At 41.6% G+C, this 19,495-nt stretch overlaps 1 protein-coding gene across 1 annotated transcript in view; it reads right to left on the reverse strand.

Moving 5' to 3' along the window:
• The window catches only part of lft (lowfat), a gene marked incomplete at its 5' end in the record, with an annotated part of 108,140 nt that extends 88,917 nt beyond the window's left edge, over window positions 1-19,223 (reverse strand). The window contains one exon of the mRNA XM_068227165.1: window positions 19,053-19,223. Coding sequence (XP_068083266.1) covers window positions 19,053-19,223 — 171 coding nt within the window. The remainder of the gene's footprint in view (window positions 1-19,052) is intronic.
• Between the last annotated feature and the right edge of the window lie 272 nt (window positions 19,224-19,495).

A 19,495-nucleotide genomic window follows, 5' to 3' on the forward strand; every position in this document is an offset into this window, starting at 1 on the left:
TTTCTAGGGATCCTGGGGTCATCAGTTTCCCTCGTACCAAGTTTCAAATTTCTGAGATTTCTGGAAGTGCCTCATTAATTCACGTCTTTTTTCATTTTTAAATATTTATATATACATCGCTCCAGCCCGACTTGCTTTTATATGTATAGATGACGGATAAGCATTAGCACGTTGAAAAGTGCAGGCTTCCACTTCGAGATTCATATCTCCGAAACGGTTTATGATATTAAGAAACGGTTTGCGCCATCAGATGCCTCATGTATCGCTCTACATGTTTGTTTCTAAACCATTTCCTCGTATCTCCCATATTAAGGGGGTAAATTGAGTTTAAGTTTTGAATAGCGTGAAATTTGGGTGCATTTTTAACATTTTATACTACTTTTGCCTACTTATGTATAAGCTAGAATCATGAAATTTGGTACACATATGTCCCTTAATCGTGCCAATGTGCGCACCCAACGTGATGATCCTACCATCCTTATAAGTATGTCAAACAATGAAATATACTTATAAAAATCACCTAATATGCGAACAATCCAGATATACGGCCAAATTTAACGTATAAGGGAGAGAGATACGACAAAATGTCACAGGACCAAAGTTGTAGATCACTCCGAATTGAAGGGACGTCGTGCCATCCGTTTTGTGATACGACTTACCGTTTAGCCAAAAAATAGCACAAAAGGAATGTCTGCACAGTCATTAAAATTGCCTCCATATTTCGATATCTTTGGTGGTAAAAAATGGAAAAATTTGAACATCTTGGAATTTTCCCGTCGGTTAGGGACCAAAAGCTATAATTTTACCAAATTTCAATTGTCTACCTCGTCTCGCAGGTTGTGCCGCCATCTTGATTTGGGGGGATGGGGGATAAAAATGAGGAAATTCCCGAAAATTTTTAAGCCCACGAAACCTATAGGTTATTGTTTTGGATATACTATACGACTGTGTTCTTATGCTGAGCCCAAAATTTGAGCCCCCCCAGCGTGCCCCCTTCAGGGAATTTTGAGAATTTCCAATTTTTCTAGGGATTCTGGGGTCATCAGTTTCCCTCGTACCAAGTTTCAAATTTCTGAGATTTCTGGAAGTGCCTCATTAATTCACGTCTTTTTTCATTTTTAAATATTTATATATACATCGCTCCAGCCCGACTTGCTTTTATATATATAGATGCATTATACCGTAGGAGTGCGTAAATACCTCATGAAAATATACATTCCTACAGTACGGTACAATAAGGTTCATTTTCCTTTACATATTCCCATTTTCATAAGAAAATAAACGGAACGAACATTGTTCTGATGGACTGCATATCCATGTGTGGCTTGAAGACGTGACCAGTCTTAATGAAATTAATGGATAGCACTGTGGGAAAGGAGGTATTGTTAATTGATAATGCACCTGAGTTTCATTGAAATCTATTTGATCCAACCCAAGCAGTGCCTTATGAGGAAAGTCAATGAAACACATTGCCCATACCACAAGACAAAGTACACTGTAAACAATGTGTCTTACCAGAAATTGATCTGGGCTTCGATATCAAATTACGTTCGAATTGGGTACGTAATTTTCTTTGTTAGTGAGACTAACTTTTCACTAAGCTGACATATCAATAATATTAAAAATTCTATTAAAATTATTTTTTTAAAGAGAAGATGACTTTTCTGATATAGTCTTATTTCTCGTCGAACACCGTTGCTAGAAAGGACCTCTACAGGCGTATAAGCAATAAAGAATCAACTAGGGTGTAGCAAGCTCACGTGTCGCATTAAAATTTCTTGCTGCGTTGAGGCCTGCTTCTGGGGTCGCTGTTCGTTTAATCACCACGATTACCCCCAGTTCCATAAACATGGAACAACCCCAGTCTACTATAAAAGGAAAGAGAGTTTAGTTTTATTAAAGAAGCCGTCCTCTCTCTTCTGGTGATGAGATGGCTCTAACAGTTAGTAGTACCTCACCGCAGTAACCTCCACTTTGGGAGGAAAAAAACAACCTCCTCCATCTTCCTTATTAAACAGGTGCCAAACGGTACAAGATATACTTTTCACTAAAAATAAAAAAGATAGTCCTCAGTATAAACAATACATTGAAAACATTCAAAAATAATATGTAGCAATATTTGTGCGGTTATAAGCCAAGTATGAAATAAGCTTTAATAACCTCCTGAGACCCCCTGTCCATTTGAATGGACATCGTCGTATTCCTTCTAATATTCATAATATTCGTTAATTGGCACAGAGACCTAGTGTCCAGCCAAATAGACTGTATGGTGCTGCTATCTGTTGAAGAAAATTTGAGGTATGAAACAAAACAAACTAGGAATAACGTGTTTCCATGGAGCATCATCATTATAGTAAGTGTTCTACATTCTCTATGGAATTAAAAATAATGTAATGGTTCTAAAATATGTGTATTGGCATAAAATGAAAGTCATAACTATATATTTTAGTATTTTAGTAATTACTATGAGATTTTAATGCAGTAAGTTGATGAAAATACAGGTTAAAAGGTGTGTCCATTTTATCGGACATGGGGACATGGTGAGGTTATTTGTTGTTCTACCATAACCACAACTTTTATACTGTACACTGATGCTTTAGTAGCCACTAAGATTTTAACCCAATAAATAGATGAAAATGAAATGAAAACCTAAAACCTGTTTTCCAGTCATTGACCGGGTCAGGGATGGAATGAATGAATCATATATAGGCTATTAGTACGATGGGGTCGCCACTCCCAAAGTGATTAATTAATGACTGACAGATGCTATGAAATGAGAATGGAGAGTGTTGCTGGAATGAAATATGACAGGGAAAACCGGAGTACCCGGAGAAAAGCCTGTCCCGCCTCCGCTTTGTCCAGCACAAATCTCACATGGAGTGACCGGGATTTGAACCACGGTATCCAGCGGTGAGAGGCCGACGCGCAGCCGCCTGAGCCACGGAGGCTCCCTCCAATAAATAGATAATAAACAAAAATAATGGGCCGGAGATGTGAAAATTACTTCTGCATTACTACAAAAAACGACCATTTCTCAGAGTTTCATGAAAAGTGATGACTGATTGAAGAGAAAAATCAAGTCATAAAACCTCATATTATCGCATGCTCTATGTAATATATGTTCTTTTCCTTGGTCAGTATTTACATTTACATTGAAAATGAAAACCTACAACCTGTTTCCCAGTCATTGACCGGGTCAAGGATGGAATGAATGAAACCCCCATCTTGCAGCGAGGATAGGAATTGTGCCGGCTGCCGAGGCCTGTCGCACACCTCTGAGACAATGATTAATGACTGACAGATGAAACGAAATGATAATGGAGAGTGTTTCTGGAATTAAAGATCACGGGGAAAACCGAAGTCCAGCACAAATCTCACATGGAGTGACCGGGATTTGAACCACGGAACTCAGCGGTGAGAGGCCGATGCGCAGCCGCCTGAAACACGGAGGATTTATATTTACATTCTAATTGATTATTTTAAAATATCCATTACAATAACAAGTATTTGTAGCAACTATGTAAGCAATTCCAATGTCTTCTTTTTAATTTTTTATTTAATTTTTGACAAATGTCTTGTATCACATTTTGTTGTTTCATGTTCATGAGCCTGTAAATTTACTCGAATTCCCTTTATTTTCTGTAAATTGATTGATATCTATTGAAATTCAATAAATAGTGCAATATTAATAATTGAGAAGTAAATAAGTTCACTCACATTTTTGCCGAAAGAAGACCCAATGTCCACTTAAATGGACAGTCTTCATTTAAGCCCTTGGGCAGGCATAAATATAAAAAAATTACTCCATAACACTTCTTATTAAGCTATTTCAGTACGTATAAACAAATTTCATCAAAATCTCTCAACGTGTACTACGTTGGGTCTCAGGAGGATAATTATGTTTCCAACTCTGACTATATACATTTCGAACTCGTTCATATCATCATGTAAACGAACATGAAGGGAATTTCTGTACTGACTTTCTAATCCGCCCACAGTGCTTCTTATTTACTAGCACGTAAAAGAACTCCTTCAGGACAAACTTCCAGCACCTTAGCGTCTCCCAAAACCATAAATGTAACTACAGTCTAAATCGGTTATAACGACACCGAAGGGACCGTCAATCAACGCTCGTTATAGCCGATAGTCGTACAAACCGGGTTTTTGGTTTTGTTGCTAAAAATGTCATATTTGTATATTTAAACTGCACACTTACATGGTTAATTAACGGAATTAATTTAAATATTAAAAAAACGTAATTGAAAGTTGTATTTATAGAATAGTATTTGTGGAGTGGGACGGCGAGGAATTTCATCGGCTTTCAATTGAAGAACAGGTCCATTCATCGGCACATTACTTGTTCTTTGATGCTTAAACCATTTCAGTAAAAATCTTTGTGCTCAGATATTCTAGTACGCTTGATTTTTAAATAATTTTCTTCGAAATGAGACTAGATTAAAACACTTTCCTTTAACTTTGCGACGTCTTCACAGCGGTACTTGCCTTGACTATTTAATAGACGGACTGATTTGAAATCTACAATAATTGCACTGTTGTCAGCAATCCTCAAATTCGTAACAAACAAAAATCAACAGCGGACGTTATAGCCGATTAATTTCTCCGAAAATGTGATAAAAATATATCGTTATATGCAATATGTCGTAATAAGCGACGTCGTATTAAGCGAGTTTTTAAAACAGTGTTTATATAGGATTTGGACGGGACCGTTAGATTTCGCCGTTATATCCAATACGTCGTTAAAAGCGATGTCGCAATAAACGGGTTCGACTGTAGAGGGTCGTACAACTAGTTTTTTTAGCCTTCATTTCGGCCCTCTATGGACTACGTTTGACAATCTCCTTCTCTGCCCTCACTCTCTGCCAGTATCTTTTCATTCTTTCTCTTACTTACTTCGTCTGTATACGATCTCCCTGTCCTCATTAGTGTTTCCGCAATCTCGTGGAAACCACGGAACTTTCTGACGAGTTGTCTCAATCGATTTCTGTCCACGATGTAATCTTCCGAAACGCCCATCTAGTCACGTCCAACCTCACTTCGCGAAATGTCTGGATCCATTTCTAAATGACCTTTGGACATAGGGGTCCCGGATTCGATTTCTGGCAAGGTCGGGAATTTAAACCATCATTGGTTCATTCCGCTGGCACGAGGGCTGGGTGTATGTGTCGTCTTCATCATCATATCATTCATCCTCACCACGACGTGCAGGTCGCCTACGGGTGTCAAATCAAAAACCTGCATCTAGCGGATGCTCCCGGCACTATAAGCCATTTCATTTACTTCCCGAAATAATTTCAGTCAGATTTGACTTCATCTTTCGGAAGAATTCAAGGATTATCGTCGTTAGTTTGTTACTGTCCATCCTCAACACCTGTTCATAAAACTGTATTATTATTATTATTATTATTATTATTATTATTATTATTATTATTATTATTATTATTTCGAATAACCCATTTGGAGGGTACGATGAAAGAACTTTGGTTACTTTTCATTGTGTTCGATTTCATTTGCGTCCAGATTTCCTTCATCCTTCGAGAGTGTCGTTCCTTCCCTTCTTGCGTCCACTTTCTTCTAGTTGTTGGTTTCTTCCGCTCCTGAATTGTTTTACGTCGGCTGGGCTGAGTGGCTCAGAATGTTGAGGTGCTGGCCTTCTGACCCCAACTTGGCAGGTTCGATCCTGGCTCATTCTGGTGGTATTTGAAGGTTCTCAAATACGTCGGCGTTGTGTCGGTACATTTACTAGCACGTAAAAGAACTCCTGCGGGAAAAATTCCGGCACCTTGGCGTCTCCGAAAACCATCAGAAAAGTAGTTCGTGGGACGTAATAAAAATACTATTATTGTTTTGTTTTCATGCCTAGGGGTGGAAAGGAAGCGACCGTGGCCTTAATTAAGGCACAACCCCAATACTTGACTGGTGTGAAAATGGAAAACCATGGAAAACTATCTTCAGGGCTGCCGACAGAGAGTTTCGAACCCAGTATCCTCTAAAAAGCAAGCTCACAGCTGCGCGGCCCTAACTGGTATACACGTTCGGTAATAACAATAATAATACTCATTATATGCACTATACATGCCATATTCACCTGTTCGTCAAAACAACATGGATTGTCGAGCTCATCAACTAAGCAGGTCTAGTTGTGTCCAGGGCAGAGGCGCGTATTTCGCAGGTTGAACGAGTTCTATGGCCGCGTGGAGGCGGATGGAAAGAGCTCACCCGAACCAACCAGACCGTGGTTCCCCGAGGCCGACTGCCCGTCCGGCGTACACATAATGGTAGTCATAACCTTAACTTAATACATATCCGTATTATTATCGATTTCGTTATCCACAGCGGTTTATAGCCAAGCCCGTGGGAAGGAAGCAGGAGCACATAGTACACAATGGAGTCGAGACAGACAGGCAACATCTTCTTGTGTTTGTTATACTGACAGCTCATGATCTTCATGATCCTTCAAGCGATGACGTCAGCGCCTCTGTCTGGCTCCCTACCTGGCTTCGAAAGAAAAGAAAAAGAAACGAAAGAAAAAAAGGATTAAGGAAAGGACAAATTACTCACTTACCTACTCACTCACTGCAACAGGCGCAGCGCAGATTTGCTTTATCCCATAACATTTGTTTGGAGGTACAGGTGTCTTGGAGGTTAGACCATCAATTATTTTTACATTTCGCCAGAGATTCTGGTTGCAGGTGGGTTATATTCTATATAAACAACGTATAGTGAAGTGCTCCTTCTGCTGCTACTGCTGCCTCTACTACCTCCCATCATTACTTGACCACTTTATTTCTTAATAGCTAAGACTTTAAAAAAACCTAATTATCTTCCAGTCTAGATTGGGACACCGTTATGGGAGGAGATGAGTGCTAGACTTCCACTTTACTGGTAACATTCCTTCAGTCGCTCAACAATCACTGGCAACCAAGCGAGCTAAATTAGAACGGTAAAACACAGGAGAAATTAGCTGAACACATTCGAGACGGCGTGTACCACCGCTGACATACACACGTCGTTCTTAGACGCCGACATGCACTAGCGGTGGTATACACACGTCATTCTCACAAGCCGCTATGTACTACCGGTGGTATACACACGTCATTCTCACAGGCCGCTATGTACTACCGGTGGTATACACACGTCATTCTCACAGGCCGCTATGTACTACCGGTGGTATACACACGTCATTCTCAGAATCCATCATGTACCACCGGTGGTATACACACGTCATTCTCAGACGCCGCTATGTACTACCGGTGGTATACACACGTCATTCTAAGAAGCCATCATGTACCACCGGTGGTATACACACGTCATTCTCACAGGCCGCTATGTACTACCGGTGGTATACACACGTCATTCTCACAGGCCGCTATGTACTACCGGTGGTATACACACGTCATTCTCACAGGCCGCTATGTACTACCGGTGGTAAACACACGTCATTCTCAGAAGCCATCATGTACCACCGGTGGTATACACACGTCATTCTCACAGGCCGCTATGTACTACCGGTGGTATACACACGTCATTCTCACAGGCCGCTATGTACTACCGGTGGTATACACACGTCATTCTCACAGGCCGCTATGTACTACCGGTGGTAAACACACGTCATTCTCAGAAGCCATCATGTACCACCGGTGGTATACACACGTCATTCTCAGAAGCCATCATGTACCACCGGTGGTATACACACGTCATTCTCAGAAGCCATCATATACCACCGGTGGTATACACACGTCATTCTCAGAAGCCATCATGTACCACCGGTGGTATACACACGTCATTCTCAGAAGCCATCATGTACCACCGGTGGTATACACACGTCATTCTCACAAGCCGCTATGTACTACCGGTGGTATACACACGTCATTCTCAGAAGCCGCTATGTACTACCGGTGGTATACACACGTCATTCTCAGAAGCCGCTATGTACTACCGGTGGTATAGGGCCTACACACGTCATTCTCACAAGCCGCTATGTACTACCGGTGGTATACACACGTCATTCTCAGAAGCCGCTATGTACTACCGGTGGTATACACACGTCATTCTCAGAAGCCGCTATGTACTACCGGTGGTATACACACGTCATTCTCAGAATCCACCATGTACCACCGGTGGTATACACACGTCATTCTCAGACGCCGCTATGTACTACCGGTGGTATACACACGTCATTCTCAGACGCCACTATGTACTACCGGTGGTATACACACGTCATTCTCACAAGCCGCTATGTACTACCGGTGGTATACACACGTCATTCTCAGACGCCGCTATGTACTACCGGTGGTATACACACGTCATTCTCAGAAGCCATCATGTACCACCGGTGGTATACACACGTCATTCTCAGAAGCCGCCATGTACCACCGGTTGTACACACACGTCATTCTCAGAAGCCATCATGTACGACCGGTTGTACACACACGTCATTCTCAGAAGCCGCCATGTACCACCGGTGGTATACACACGTCATTCTCAGAAGCCATCATGTACCACCGGTGGTATACACACGTCATTCTCAGAAGCCGCCATGTACCACCGGTTGTACACACACGTCATTCTCAGAAGCCATCATGTAATGCCTACCACCGGTTGTACACACACGTCATTCTCAGACGCCGCTATGTACTACCGGTGGTGTACACACGTCATTCTCACAAGCCGCTATGTACTACCGGTGGTATACACACGTCATTCTCAGAATCCGCCATGTATGAGGGTAACTCACATGAAAACCGAACACTCGCATAACACACACTCCGCGCGAAATGTGGCAACACTCCCGTTACGTCTCGATGCTGACATCGCTGTGGTAGGAGAACTACATAGTGACAACTCACAGGTTTACGCAGTTGTTGGGTTATGTCTTTGTTGCTGCGCGGACTGGGGCCTGTTCCACGAACGAACTTTGCAACTTTTCAACTTTGCACTTTTCACTTTTCAAATTTTGCAAAGTGCAAAGTCTTTCTGTTCCACCATGGTCTAGGTTGTACTTTTCAATTTTTTCGCAAAGTGAAAAGTCTTTGCGAATGAGTGATACGATCGAGTTTATTCCATGAGCAAACTGTATAGGCCTAGGCCTAATACTCGACGATTTTAATGCTTTACTTTTCGCGGCGAATTTGACGGTATAATTGTCGTACAGTTTACGTTTTTATCATGGGAAAAAAGTTTATTACAAGTAGCTGGCTGTGCTGGAAGTTGTCAAGGAGAAACTTGACATACTTTTTCGACAACTTTAAAGATAACCTCTCAAATTATGACACATGAATATTAACGAGAGTAGGCTGCCGTCAACACATTCACACACAGAAGGAAATTCACCCTTCATTAGAAATGGATTATCAGGCCAACGTACTGTTAGGAAATATTACATTTACCTATAACATCTACGACTTTGGTAACAGTTCGCAAATAATTGTTTTGATGTCCCATACATTGGTGTTACACCGTGCAGCTGGGCACCATTTACTAACCAATGTAAGCATATAAGAATTTGTTCTTTTCCGGAAAGGGATTGACTTCTTTTTGTTACATGTTTCAATAAATGTCCGATCATTTCAAGAATATAATGAGCCTGTGTTGGGGTAATACGAAATCACTCGCGAAAGTCCGTCGAAGTGAGGTTATGAAAATTAATCTCGTCTTTGTACGTTCTCTTATTGGATTCTTCATCACTGTCCTCACTTGATGCTAATAAAAGCTCACGTCGTAACGTGTTTATATCACTAAACCAAATTCTACGCCGAGAAACTAGTGTACATACTTGTTAATTAACATATGAAAAGGGAATCATCTCTTTGCAAGATTTATGAAAACTTTTCACTTCATTTCTTTGCACTTTGCATTTCTGTACCAATGGAGGAACATAACAGGCTTGAAAAGTGAAAAGATTCCTAACTTTTCACTTTTCACTTTTCACTTTGCAAGTTAAATCTGAAAAGTGATGGTGGAACAAAATCTGAACTGAAAAGTGCAAAGTGCAAAGTGAAAAGTTGCAAAGTTCGTTCGTGGAATAGGCCCCTGGTCTAACGTGTTCATCCAGCTATATAAATAGAGGCAAGCAAATATGAACAGAGAAGACTGGTTCGTCATACCGAATGCCGTCACTATCAATAGGGGCGGCCGGACGACAATAATAAATAGAAATAACTCACGAAATCACCGATAACGGAGAGAGAACTTGACGAGAGAACAAATATCTGCAGTCTTATTAACTCTGTTAACGATTAGGAGATGAGTTAATGCTGCTAAAGGGAAGTGATAGTCTTGAAGAAGAAGAAGTAGATCGCGTGTGTACCACTGGCAGTCCATGCTCTGCTTTCCCCTTGGCCGTCGTGCTCTACGGGTAGTATCCGAAGAAAAACAGGCGAAAAGGGATTGAAAATACACTGCCAGCGCTGTTAAAATGACGTATTTTTCTTATATCATTCACAGCAATACACAAGACAGAAAGTTTCCACTTATGGTACGAAGGAGAAAAAATAATATTAAACTGCGTCGTGAACGTTTTTATTACAAATGAGATAGAAAAGGGAGTTTCTTTTTTACAAGTTGATTTACGTCACGCTAACAGACAGGTCTCAACGGCGACGATGGGACAGGAAGAGGCTAGGAGTGGGAAGGAAGCAGCCGTGGCCTTAATCAAGGTACAGCCCCAGCCTTTGCTTGGTGTGAAGATAGCAAGCGATGGATAACCATCTTCAGGACTGCCAACAGTGGGGTTCGAACCCACTATCTCCCGGATTCAAGCTCACAGCTTTTAATGGTAATCAATTTTTGTGTCACTTGTTTTTGCCTGAAAGTTTTCGATCATAGCGAACCAAATATTTTGAGTCCGTAGAAGGTCATTATTTCCACCTCTGTGGTGTAGTCGTTAGTGTGATTAGCTGCCACCTCCGGAGTCCCGGGTTCGATTCTCGGCTCTGCCACGAAATTTGAAAAGTGGTACGAGGACTGGAACGGGGTCCACTCAACCATCGTCGAAATGGTTTTCCGTGGTTTCCCACTTCTCCTCCAGGCAAATGCCGGGATGGTACCTAACTTAAGGCCACGGCCGCTTCCTTCCTCCTCTTCCTTGTCTATCCCTTCCAATCTTCCCATCCCCCGACAGGAACCCTGTTCAGCATAGCAGGTGAGGACGTTTGGGCAAGGTACTGCTCCTCCTTCTCAGTTGTATCCGCCGACCCGAAATCTCACGCACCGGAATACTGCCCTTGAAGCGGTAGAGTTGTGATTTCTCGCTGAGTCCGAGGGAATTATTAACCCTGATGGTGAACAGACTGAGAAAGAAAGAAAGAGGTTCATTATAGCTGGAGTTGTCGAGACGGATGAAGAATATGGAAGCTATGACAGCCATAAGCGGACAGTTTGTTTAGAAAACTGTTCAACGTAAAGGCATATACATTGGCTGTGATTGAAACTACAGTCGCTTCAATGGGAAGTTAGCGGCAATGACTTAAAACTATCTTGACGTGTTTTGAAGAAAACCATTTATTTCTCTATTGGTGTCCTACGATATTTTAAAATCCCAAAGAAAACGATGTAGTTTTTAATTTTAATTGTTGCTGCTATGAGGAAAGCAATGACAAACGACTTCATTCCTTGTTATCTTTTGTATACTACATTATGACGCCTCCATAGGATTTTTTCGGTTTTCCGATAACTGCAAAACCTTTGATGGTGCTATTTTGAAGATCCAATTAGCCTCTGGACTGAAAACTTAACATTACAACCAAAGGTAGCCCTTTTAAGGCAGGCCCACTAATGAGGGTGGGTGGCATCTCTAAGATATGGGAAGCTGCATGTTACAATTCAATCTGCTTTCAGTCGCACCGACACGGATAGGTCTTACGGCGACGATGGGATAGGAAAGGGTTAGGAGTGGGAAGGAAGCGGCCGAGGCCCTAATTATGGTACACAGCCCTTGCATTTACCTGGTGTGAAAATGGGAAACTACGGGAAAACCATCTTCACAGTTGCAGATATTCGGGTTCGAACGCACTATCTCCCGAATGCAAGCTCACAGCTGCGCACCCCTAACCGCACGGCGAACTCGGTCAGTCCATCTTACTCTAGTAGAGGATTGTGTTGCATATAGGCCTAATGTGTGAGTAGCGGGAATACAATCACCCATTCACTAAGCCAAGGGAGTTAACCGCTCATGAATACAATCCCACGATCCAGCCAGGAACTGAATCCAGGGTCCCTAGGCTCGAGGTCAAGACACTGACCAATGGGACATACTGTAGCAGTTACTGACGACATTACCTAGAACTTATAAACAAACATAACACTGACTCTCAAAGTATGACCTTACAGGTTATAATGACTGATATTTAGCATGCATCGAGAATACACTGTGGCTTGTTACAGCTAGAAGGGTACATTTACGACTTGAAAATGACTAAGTGGTTGAGGTCATGAAGAACATCCGAGTCTTTAAAAATAGCCCAATAAGGAGTTCCGCTTGAGTGACTTAAGAGCCACAGGGTACTTACCTATGTGTGCAATTATCGTCAATCTTCAAGAGCATTCCTCATTTCTTTATTCATAGGGGACAAGGTCAACTTTGTCAAGAGAGGAGATATCTCACGCAAAAAAAGAATGAGGTGGCAAGAAGGTATATTTAGTGAGAACAAAATCAGTATTTTAACATTCATTCATAGGAATTAGACACAATTGTAGTGTAATCGTAAATTAACGTGTATCACTTACTACTCCCTGTATAACCCAACATACCTACTACAGACAAGCCTAAAACTGGGAACTTTGAATGCCGGTTTGAGATGTGAAATGTTAAGATATAGAAAAAAATTAGTATGGTCAAGGAAACTTAAATTTTTATATAAAAAAGAAGTAGCAATCCATAAAGGAGTGAGGCAAGGTTGAAGTTTGCCCCCCCCCTCCTTGTCAATGTTTATATAGAACAAGCCGTAAAGCAAAGAGGAATTTGGGAAGCGAATCACAATCCAAGGAGAGGAAATAAAAACTATGAGATTTGATCATGATATTGTTATTTTATCTGAGAAGGCAGAAGATCTGGAGAAATTGCTGAATAGTATAGACAGAGTCTTGGGTAAGGAATACAAGATGAAAGATAAATAAGTTCAAAACAATATTACCGGAGGAGTGCAGTGAAACGAAGTCAGGTGATGCAGGATATATTAGATTAGGAAATGAAGTATTAAAGGAAGTAGATGAATATTGTTACTTGGGTAGTAAAATAACTAACGATGACAGAAGCAAGGAAGACATAAAATGCAGGTTGGCACAAGCAAGGAAGGCCTTTCTGAAGAAAAGAAATTTGCTCGCTTCGAACATTGATACAGGAATATATTAGAAAGATGTTTTTGAAGATTTTCGCCTGGAGCGTGGCATTGTATGGAAGTGAAACATGGACAATAACTAGCTCGGAAAGAAAGAGGATAAAAGCTTTTGAAATGTGGTGTTACAGAAGAATGCTGAAGGTGAGATAGATCGAATCACGAATGAAGAGATACTACTTACTACTCCTTGTAGAACCCAACATACCTACTACAGACAAGACTAAAACTGGGAATGATAGGACACATCTTGAGACACCCAGGACTTGTGCCTTTGGTTTTTAAGGGAAGTATAGGCGGTAAGAACGTTAGGGGTAGACCAAGGTAGGAATATAACAAGCAGATTAGAGCAGATCAGTCTATGGACTGATGACTCAAAGAACATGATATTCAAAGGAAAGCATTTTTAGAAAGTGGAGATGCAGGTCCCCGCTTGTGCACTGTAGTTTGCAGAGGTGTTTCAATGACGTACTAGCTGCTACCTCCTTGGAAAGGTCCAACTGATGAGCCCACGGCCATACTGGCGGGAAACGCAGGTAATTTTTTCGATGCAAGAAGCCTGGCTAAAGATCTTCAACACATTCAATTTCATACACAAAATATTGGCTGAGGCTTTAATACATGTTTGTTCAATACACACTTTGTCAATAAACGTCTGTAGATTTACTGTGTAAGAAAAGTGACAAACAACCGAGCAAGTGGCCACGCGGCTGTCAGCTTTCATTAGGGAGATAGTGGGTTCGAACCCCATTGTCGGCAAACCTGAATATGTTTTTCCGTGGTTTCCCATTTTCACACCAGGCAAATGCCAGGGCTGTATCTTAAGACCACGGTGGCTTCCTTCCCACTCCTAGCTTTTTCCTAGGCCATCGTCGCCTTAAGACCTGTCTGCTCCGACACGACCTTTTTTTTTTAAGTGACAAATATCACATCGCTCTACAAGCACCAGAGGGAAGTATAGGCGGTAAGAACGTTAGGGGTAGACCAAGGTATGAATATGATAAGCAGATTAGAGCAGATCAACCAGTCTATGGACTGATGACTCAAAGACCATGATATTCAAAGGAAAGCACTTTTAGCTTTTTCCTAGCCCATCGTCGCCTTAAGACCTGTCTGCTCCGACACGACCTTTTTTTTTTTTTTAAGTGACAAATATCACATCGCTCTACAAACACCAGAACGCACCCAATTATTGATGAAGTGTAGATAAATCTCCGTGTATTAATTAGCCAAGAAATCTCGGTAATTATGTACTCCTTCCTTTTCTGTCGTGCTTGTACTCTGGAACGTAGATCTAGTTTTCACACCGTGTCACAGTAGCTACAAGCCATCCGCTTCCTTATCACAATGAGTTTTCTGTATTACTGGGAAATAATAGTCATTCATTCATTCAAAATGTATGTTGAAATGAAATGCCTAGTGGCCTCCAAAGAGGCCTGCTTTTTTTTTTTTTTTTTTTTTTTTTGCTAGAGGCTTTACGTCGCACCGACACAGATAGGTCTTATGGCGACGATGGGATAGGAAAGGCCTAGGAGTTGGAAGGAAGCGGCCGTGGCCTTAATTAAGGTACATCCCCAGCATTTACCTGGTGTGAAAATGGGAAACCACGGAAAACCATTTTCAGAGCTGCCGATAGTGGGATTCGAACCTACTATCTCCCGGATGCAAGCTTACAGCCGCGCGCCTCTACGCGCACGGCCAACTCGCCCGGTACAGGTCTTTTGATTTGACTCCTGTAGGCGACCTGCGCGTCGTGATGAAGATGAAATGATGATGAAGACGGCACATACAGCCAGTCCCCATGCTAGGAGTATTAACCAATTATGGTTAAAATTCCCGACCCTGGCGGGAAACTAACCCGGGACCCCTGTGCCCAAAGGGCAGCATGCTAACGACTTAGCCATGGAGCTGGACAATGTATGTTGTAATTGTAGAATAACTCTATAAAGACTGATGACACAAAAGCAAGCAATAACACAACTTAGGGAGGGTAAGATACATGTTCGTCCTGGACTATAGAACTCTGTTAACGTCTATAAAGACTGATGACACAAAAGTAAGCACTAACACAACTTAGGGAGGGTAAGATACATGTTCGTCCTGGACTATAGAACTCTGTTAACGTCTATAAAGACTGATGACACAGAAGTAAGCACTAACACAACTTAGGGAGGGTAAGATACATGTTCGTCCTGGACTATAGAACTCTGTTAACGTCTATAAAGACTGATGACACAAAAGTAAGCACTAACACAACTTAGGGAGAGTAAGATACATGTTCGTCCTAGACTATAGAACTCTGTTAACGTCTAGGAAAAATAAATATAAATAATGATATTAATAGTGATATTTGCTTTACATCCCATTAACTACTTTTACGGTTTTCGGTGACGCCGAGGAGCCAGAATTTAGTCACGCAGGACGTGCCATTAAATCTACCGGCATGAGGCTGACGTAATTGAGCACCTTCAAATACCACCGGACTGAGCCAGGATCGATCCTGCCAAGCTGGGGCCAGAAGGCCAGCGCCTCAACCGTCTAGGACACTCAGTCCTGCAATAAATATAAATAAACGTTCACGTATATGACTATTTCCTCTTGTTCTAACAATTCCGCGAACATCGTCAAAAGGCGATAGAATCTAAAACTGTCATTCGGAAGGTACTAATTACAATAAGTTAAATGAATCAAAGCCATCTCGGCCATGGAAGCTTGTGGACGAGTGGAAGATAACAATAAATGAGACAAAGTGGTTATCTCTACATCCGGTCGCCTCTACTAGCAGGAATTAACCGCGTGCTCATTTCTGGTGCATGCTGAGTGAACCTACGGGCCATGTGCCTCTCCAGATTTGGAAATTTCGTTTCAAAATTTTTCGAATTTCTGACAGAAAATCGAACTCGCGCCCTTCCGGGTAAAGGGAGCAAGCTTTTACATCGTCTATTACAGTGGTTCTCAACGTTTGTGGGCCTGTGCTCCATTGGTATCGGTAAATTATTTCATGCTCTTCTAATAAGTTATTGATTTACACAAGTTCTACTTTATTAGTATTATTATTATATATATAATTCGCTAGGCCCATCACGGACCGCGTTAAGTCTTCTTGCATTTGACACTGAACTTGGCCTTCTTTACAGCCCAAATTTCCCTCATTCTTTGTGAGTGGGCCTGCTTACGCTCCTCTGTCCAAGGGGCACCGTGTCTTCTCTTCGGTTGCTCGTCTCGATTTAGCCCGTTCGTCAATATTTTCTTTCGGAAGCGATCTCTATTAAGGGCATCTTCTGCTGGGATATGTAGCATTTGCAGGTCTTCTTTGGTATTTCTAAACCAGGGAATTGTGGTTTTGGGATTTGAATAAAAAAAGTGAAAGATCTGTTTCTTCCGTCCATTCTTTTCAGATGACCGTAAAATCGTGCCCGCCTTTTGCGGATTGTGTCAGTAATTTTCTCTATTTTGCTGTAGACTTCTTCGTTGGATCTCTTTTGATGGATTCCATTTGTGTACTTTGATCCCAAGATTTCTCTCACAATTTTACGCTCTTTTTCTCCAGTTCTTCAAGGAGTTCTTTGTTGGTATTTAGAGACAGGGTTTCGGCTGCATATAGAACTACTGGCTTCAGAACTGTTGCATAGTGACGTATATAGGCGTTTTGGAAAAGGTATTTTTTGTTGTAGATTGTGCGGGATATTTGGTAGGCTATTTCCAGTTTGCGTACTCGCTCCTGAAGTGCTTCTATGTCCAGTCCATTTTTCATGATGATCTCACCCACGTAATTGAATTTGTCTACTCGAGTGATGTCTGCCCGATGGGATAGGAAAGGTCTAGGAGTGGGAAGGAAGCGGCCGTGGCCTTAATTAACGTACAGCCCCAGCATTTGCCTGGTGTAAAAATGGGAAACCGGGCAAACCCACCTTTTTTTTGATAGTTGCTTTACGTCGCACCGACACAGATAGGTCTTATGGCGACGATGGGACAGGAAAGGGCTAGGAGTTGGCAGGAAGCGGCCGTGGCCTTAATTAAGGTACAGCCCCAGCATTTGCCTGGTGTGAAAATGGGAAACCACGGAAAACCATTTTCAGGACAGTGGGGTTCGAACCTACTATCTCCCGAATACTGGATACTGGCCGCACTTAAGCGACTGCAGCTATCGAGCTCGGTAAAACCACCTTCAAGGCTGCCGACAGTGGGGTTCGAACCCACTATCTCCCAGATGCAAGCTCACAGCTGCCCGCCCCTAACCGCTCGGTCAACTCGCCTGGTAAGTTCTACTTTCCTCTTAGGGTTAATAACCCAAAAATATTTTATAATGCGTTAGTATTATTATTATTATTATTATTATTATTATTATTATTATTATTATTATTATTATTATTATTATTATTATTATTTACTATTATGAGTGCTTACTACATAATATTACATGTTTCAAAGTAATACTTATAATGCAATCACCTTACAAAAATGTCATGAAAAACACAAATAATAATACAAGAGAATAAAACAAACAGACTACAGTAAATATATTACGGAGGATTCTACACTCACTGCAATTAACATTTCAAACTGCAACATTTGATTTGATTTGATTTGATTTTGTAAGAGCAGAATTAATGATTAATGAGAGGGCTGGCACTGTTTTTCTTTCACCATTTTTTGATGTTTTGTTCCAACTGTGATAGTGCACACCCCAAATCACATCTAGCCGTGCTCGGTATTTTGATTTCGTGAAAGCCAGCGATGGAAACCCAGATTCACATAGATATGTTTATGGAAACTGCACCAACAACCTTCCAGCTTCCATAACAACTTGTGGATTTAGTGAAAAATAGTTTAACCATAACTCTTCATCAGTCAAATATAGAAACTCAGCTTTTGCTTCGGAATCCCATTTTAGGTCGATTGCCACCTCCTGAAGGGAATCAGGAATCAAATCCTGTTCTATTTTGAACGGATTTCGTGTCAACTGAAATTGCCAGCTATCAGAAGGCTCATCTGATTGGTCAATCTTAAACCAATATATGCCATCTCCACTGCCATTATCATCGAAATAAATTATTTTCCTTCTTACATCAACCGCAGGAGCCCTGTAAAAGGACAGGCACCTTCTGCACCGTCTTACATTCATGACGACAACAGCGGGAATAAGCAAGTTGTAACTTGCACGCTTCCTCTGCGCAAGCGCACCGGCAACGATAAGGGACTTTAGCTTTTGTCGAGAGAATGTTATAAATGCCGACCTCCCTATATAAGACAGGCCGGACGAGTATGAGTTCTGGAAAGTAGCGTCCAACTTCGGCTTTCAAGGATGACAAATGTTCTGAAAACTAGCTCTTCAAGTCACTTTTCCAATGTAATGGAAAATTGTGTGTGTCATCCAGAAGGTTGCTAAGTACCCTAATAGAGAATATTTTAGTAAAATCTGTTTCCTACCAGTACGATTTAGCGGCGATGAAGATAACTTTTTGTAGTAGATTCTTTTCTTTGTCACAACTTTTCACTGTTTAGGAAATTCGCGTGTGTTTTGCACTGTTCACTACGCCCTCCCCCGAAATTCTCCAACGCCTCTCCAGAGGCCCCCCCCCCACAGGTTGGGAACCGTTGCTCTATCAGGTAGTCACTCATTACTATAAATGAAATAATATCGTGTAAAACTATACAACACTTCAGAATTATCAAACTAGAAGTGAGAGAGGTACTCACCTGGAAGCTGCCGAAGCAGGAGCCGCCTGGAAGGGTGACGTAACAGACGTACGGTGGACTGGAGGATGGGACGGACTCGTAGATGACGAGAGCTCCGTTCCTGAGATCGGCCCCTCTCGCCTGCTTCATCTGCCAGAATTCCTGAAGCGCCTCGACCACGTTTACTGTGGAAAGAACGGCATGCAATCAGCTTCATATTACAAAAATACAAAAGGAAGTAAACGGCATAGTATTAATGTTACATTTACACATTCATGAATGTTTCCGGCTTCTCTGCCATCTGGCAAAGAAAAGTAGAACTTCGAAATAGACACTCATTGAGCCTAAATGGCGTCGAACCTGGCAACTTGGGCTCAGAAAGCCAGCGCTACGATCTGAATGACACAGCTTAAGTTAGTAAGCCTAGTTGTTCCATTATATTATCACAATCATATGATCTCAGC

This window comes from Anabrus simplex, chromosome 4 (genome assembly GCF_040414725.1).
Source record: "Anabrus simplex isolate iqAnaSimp1 chromosome 4, ASM4041472v1, whole genome shotgun sequence".
Classification (NCBI taxonomy): domain Eukaryota; kingdom Metazoa; phylum Arthropoda; class Insecta; order Orthoptera; family Tettigoniidae; genus Anabrus; species Anabrus simplex.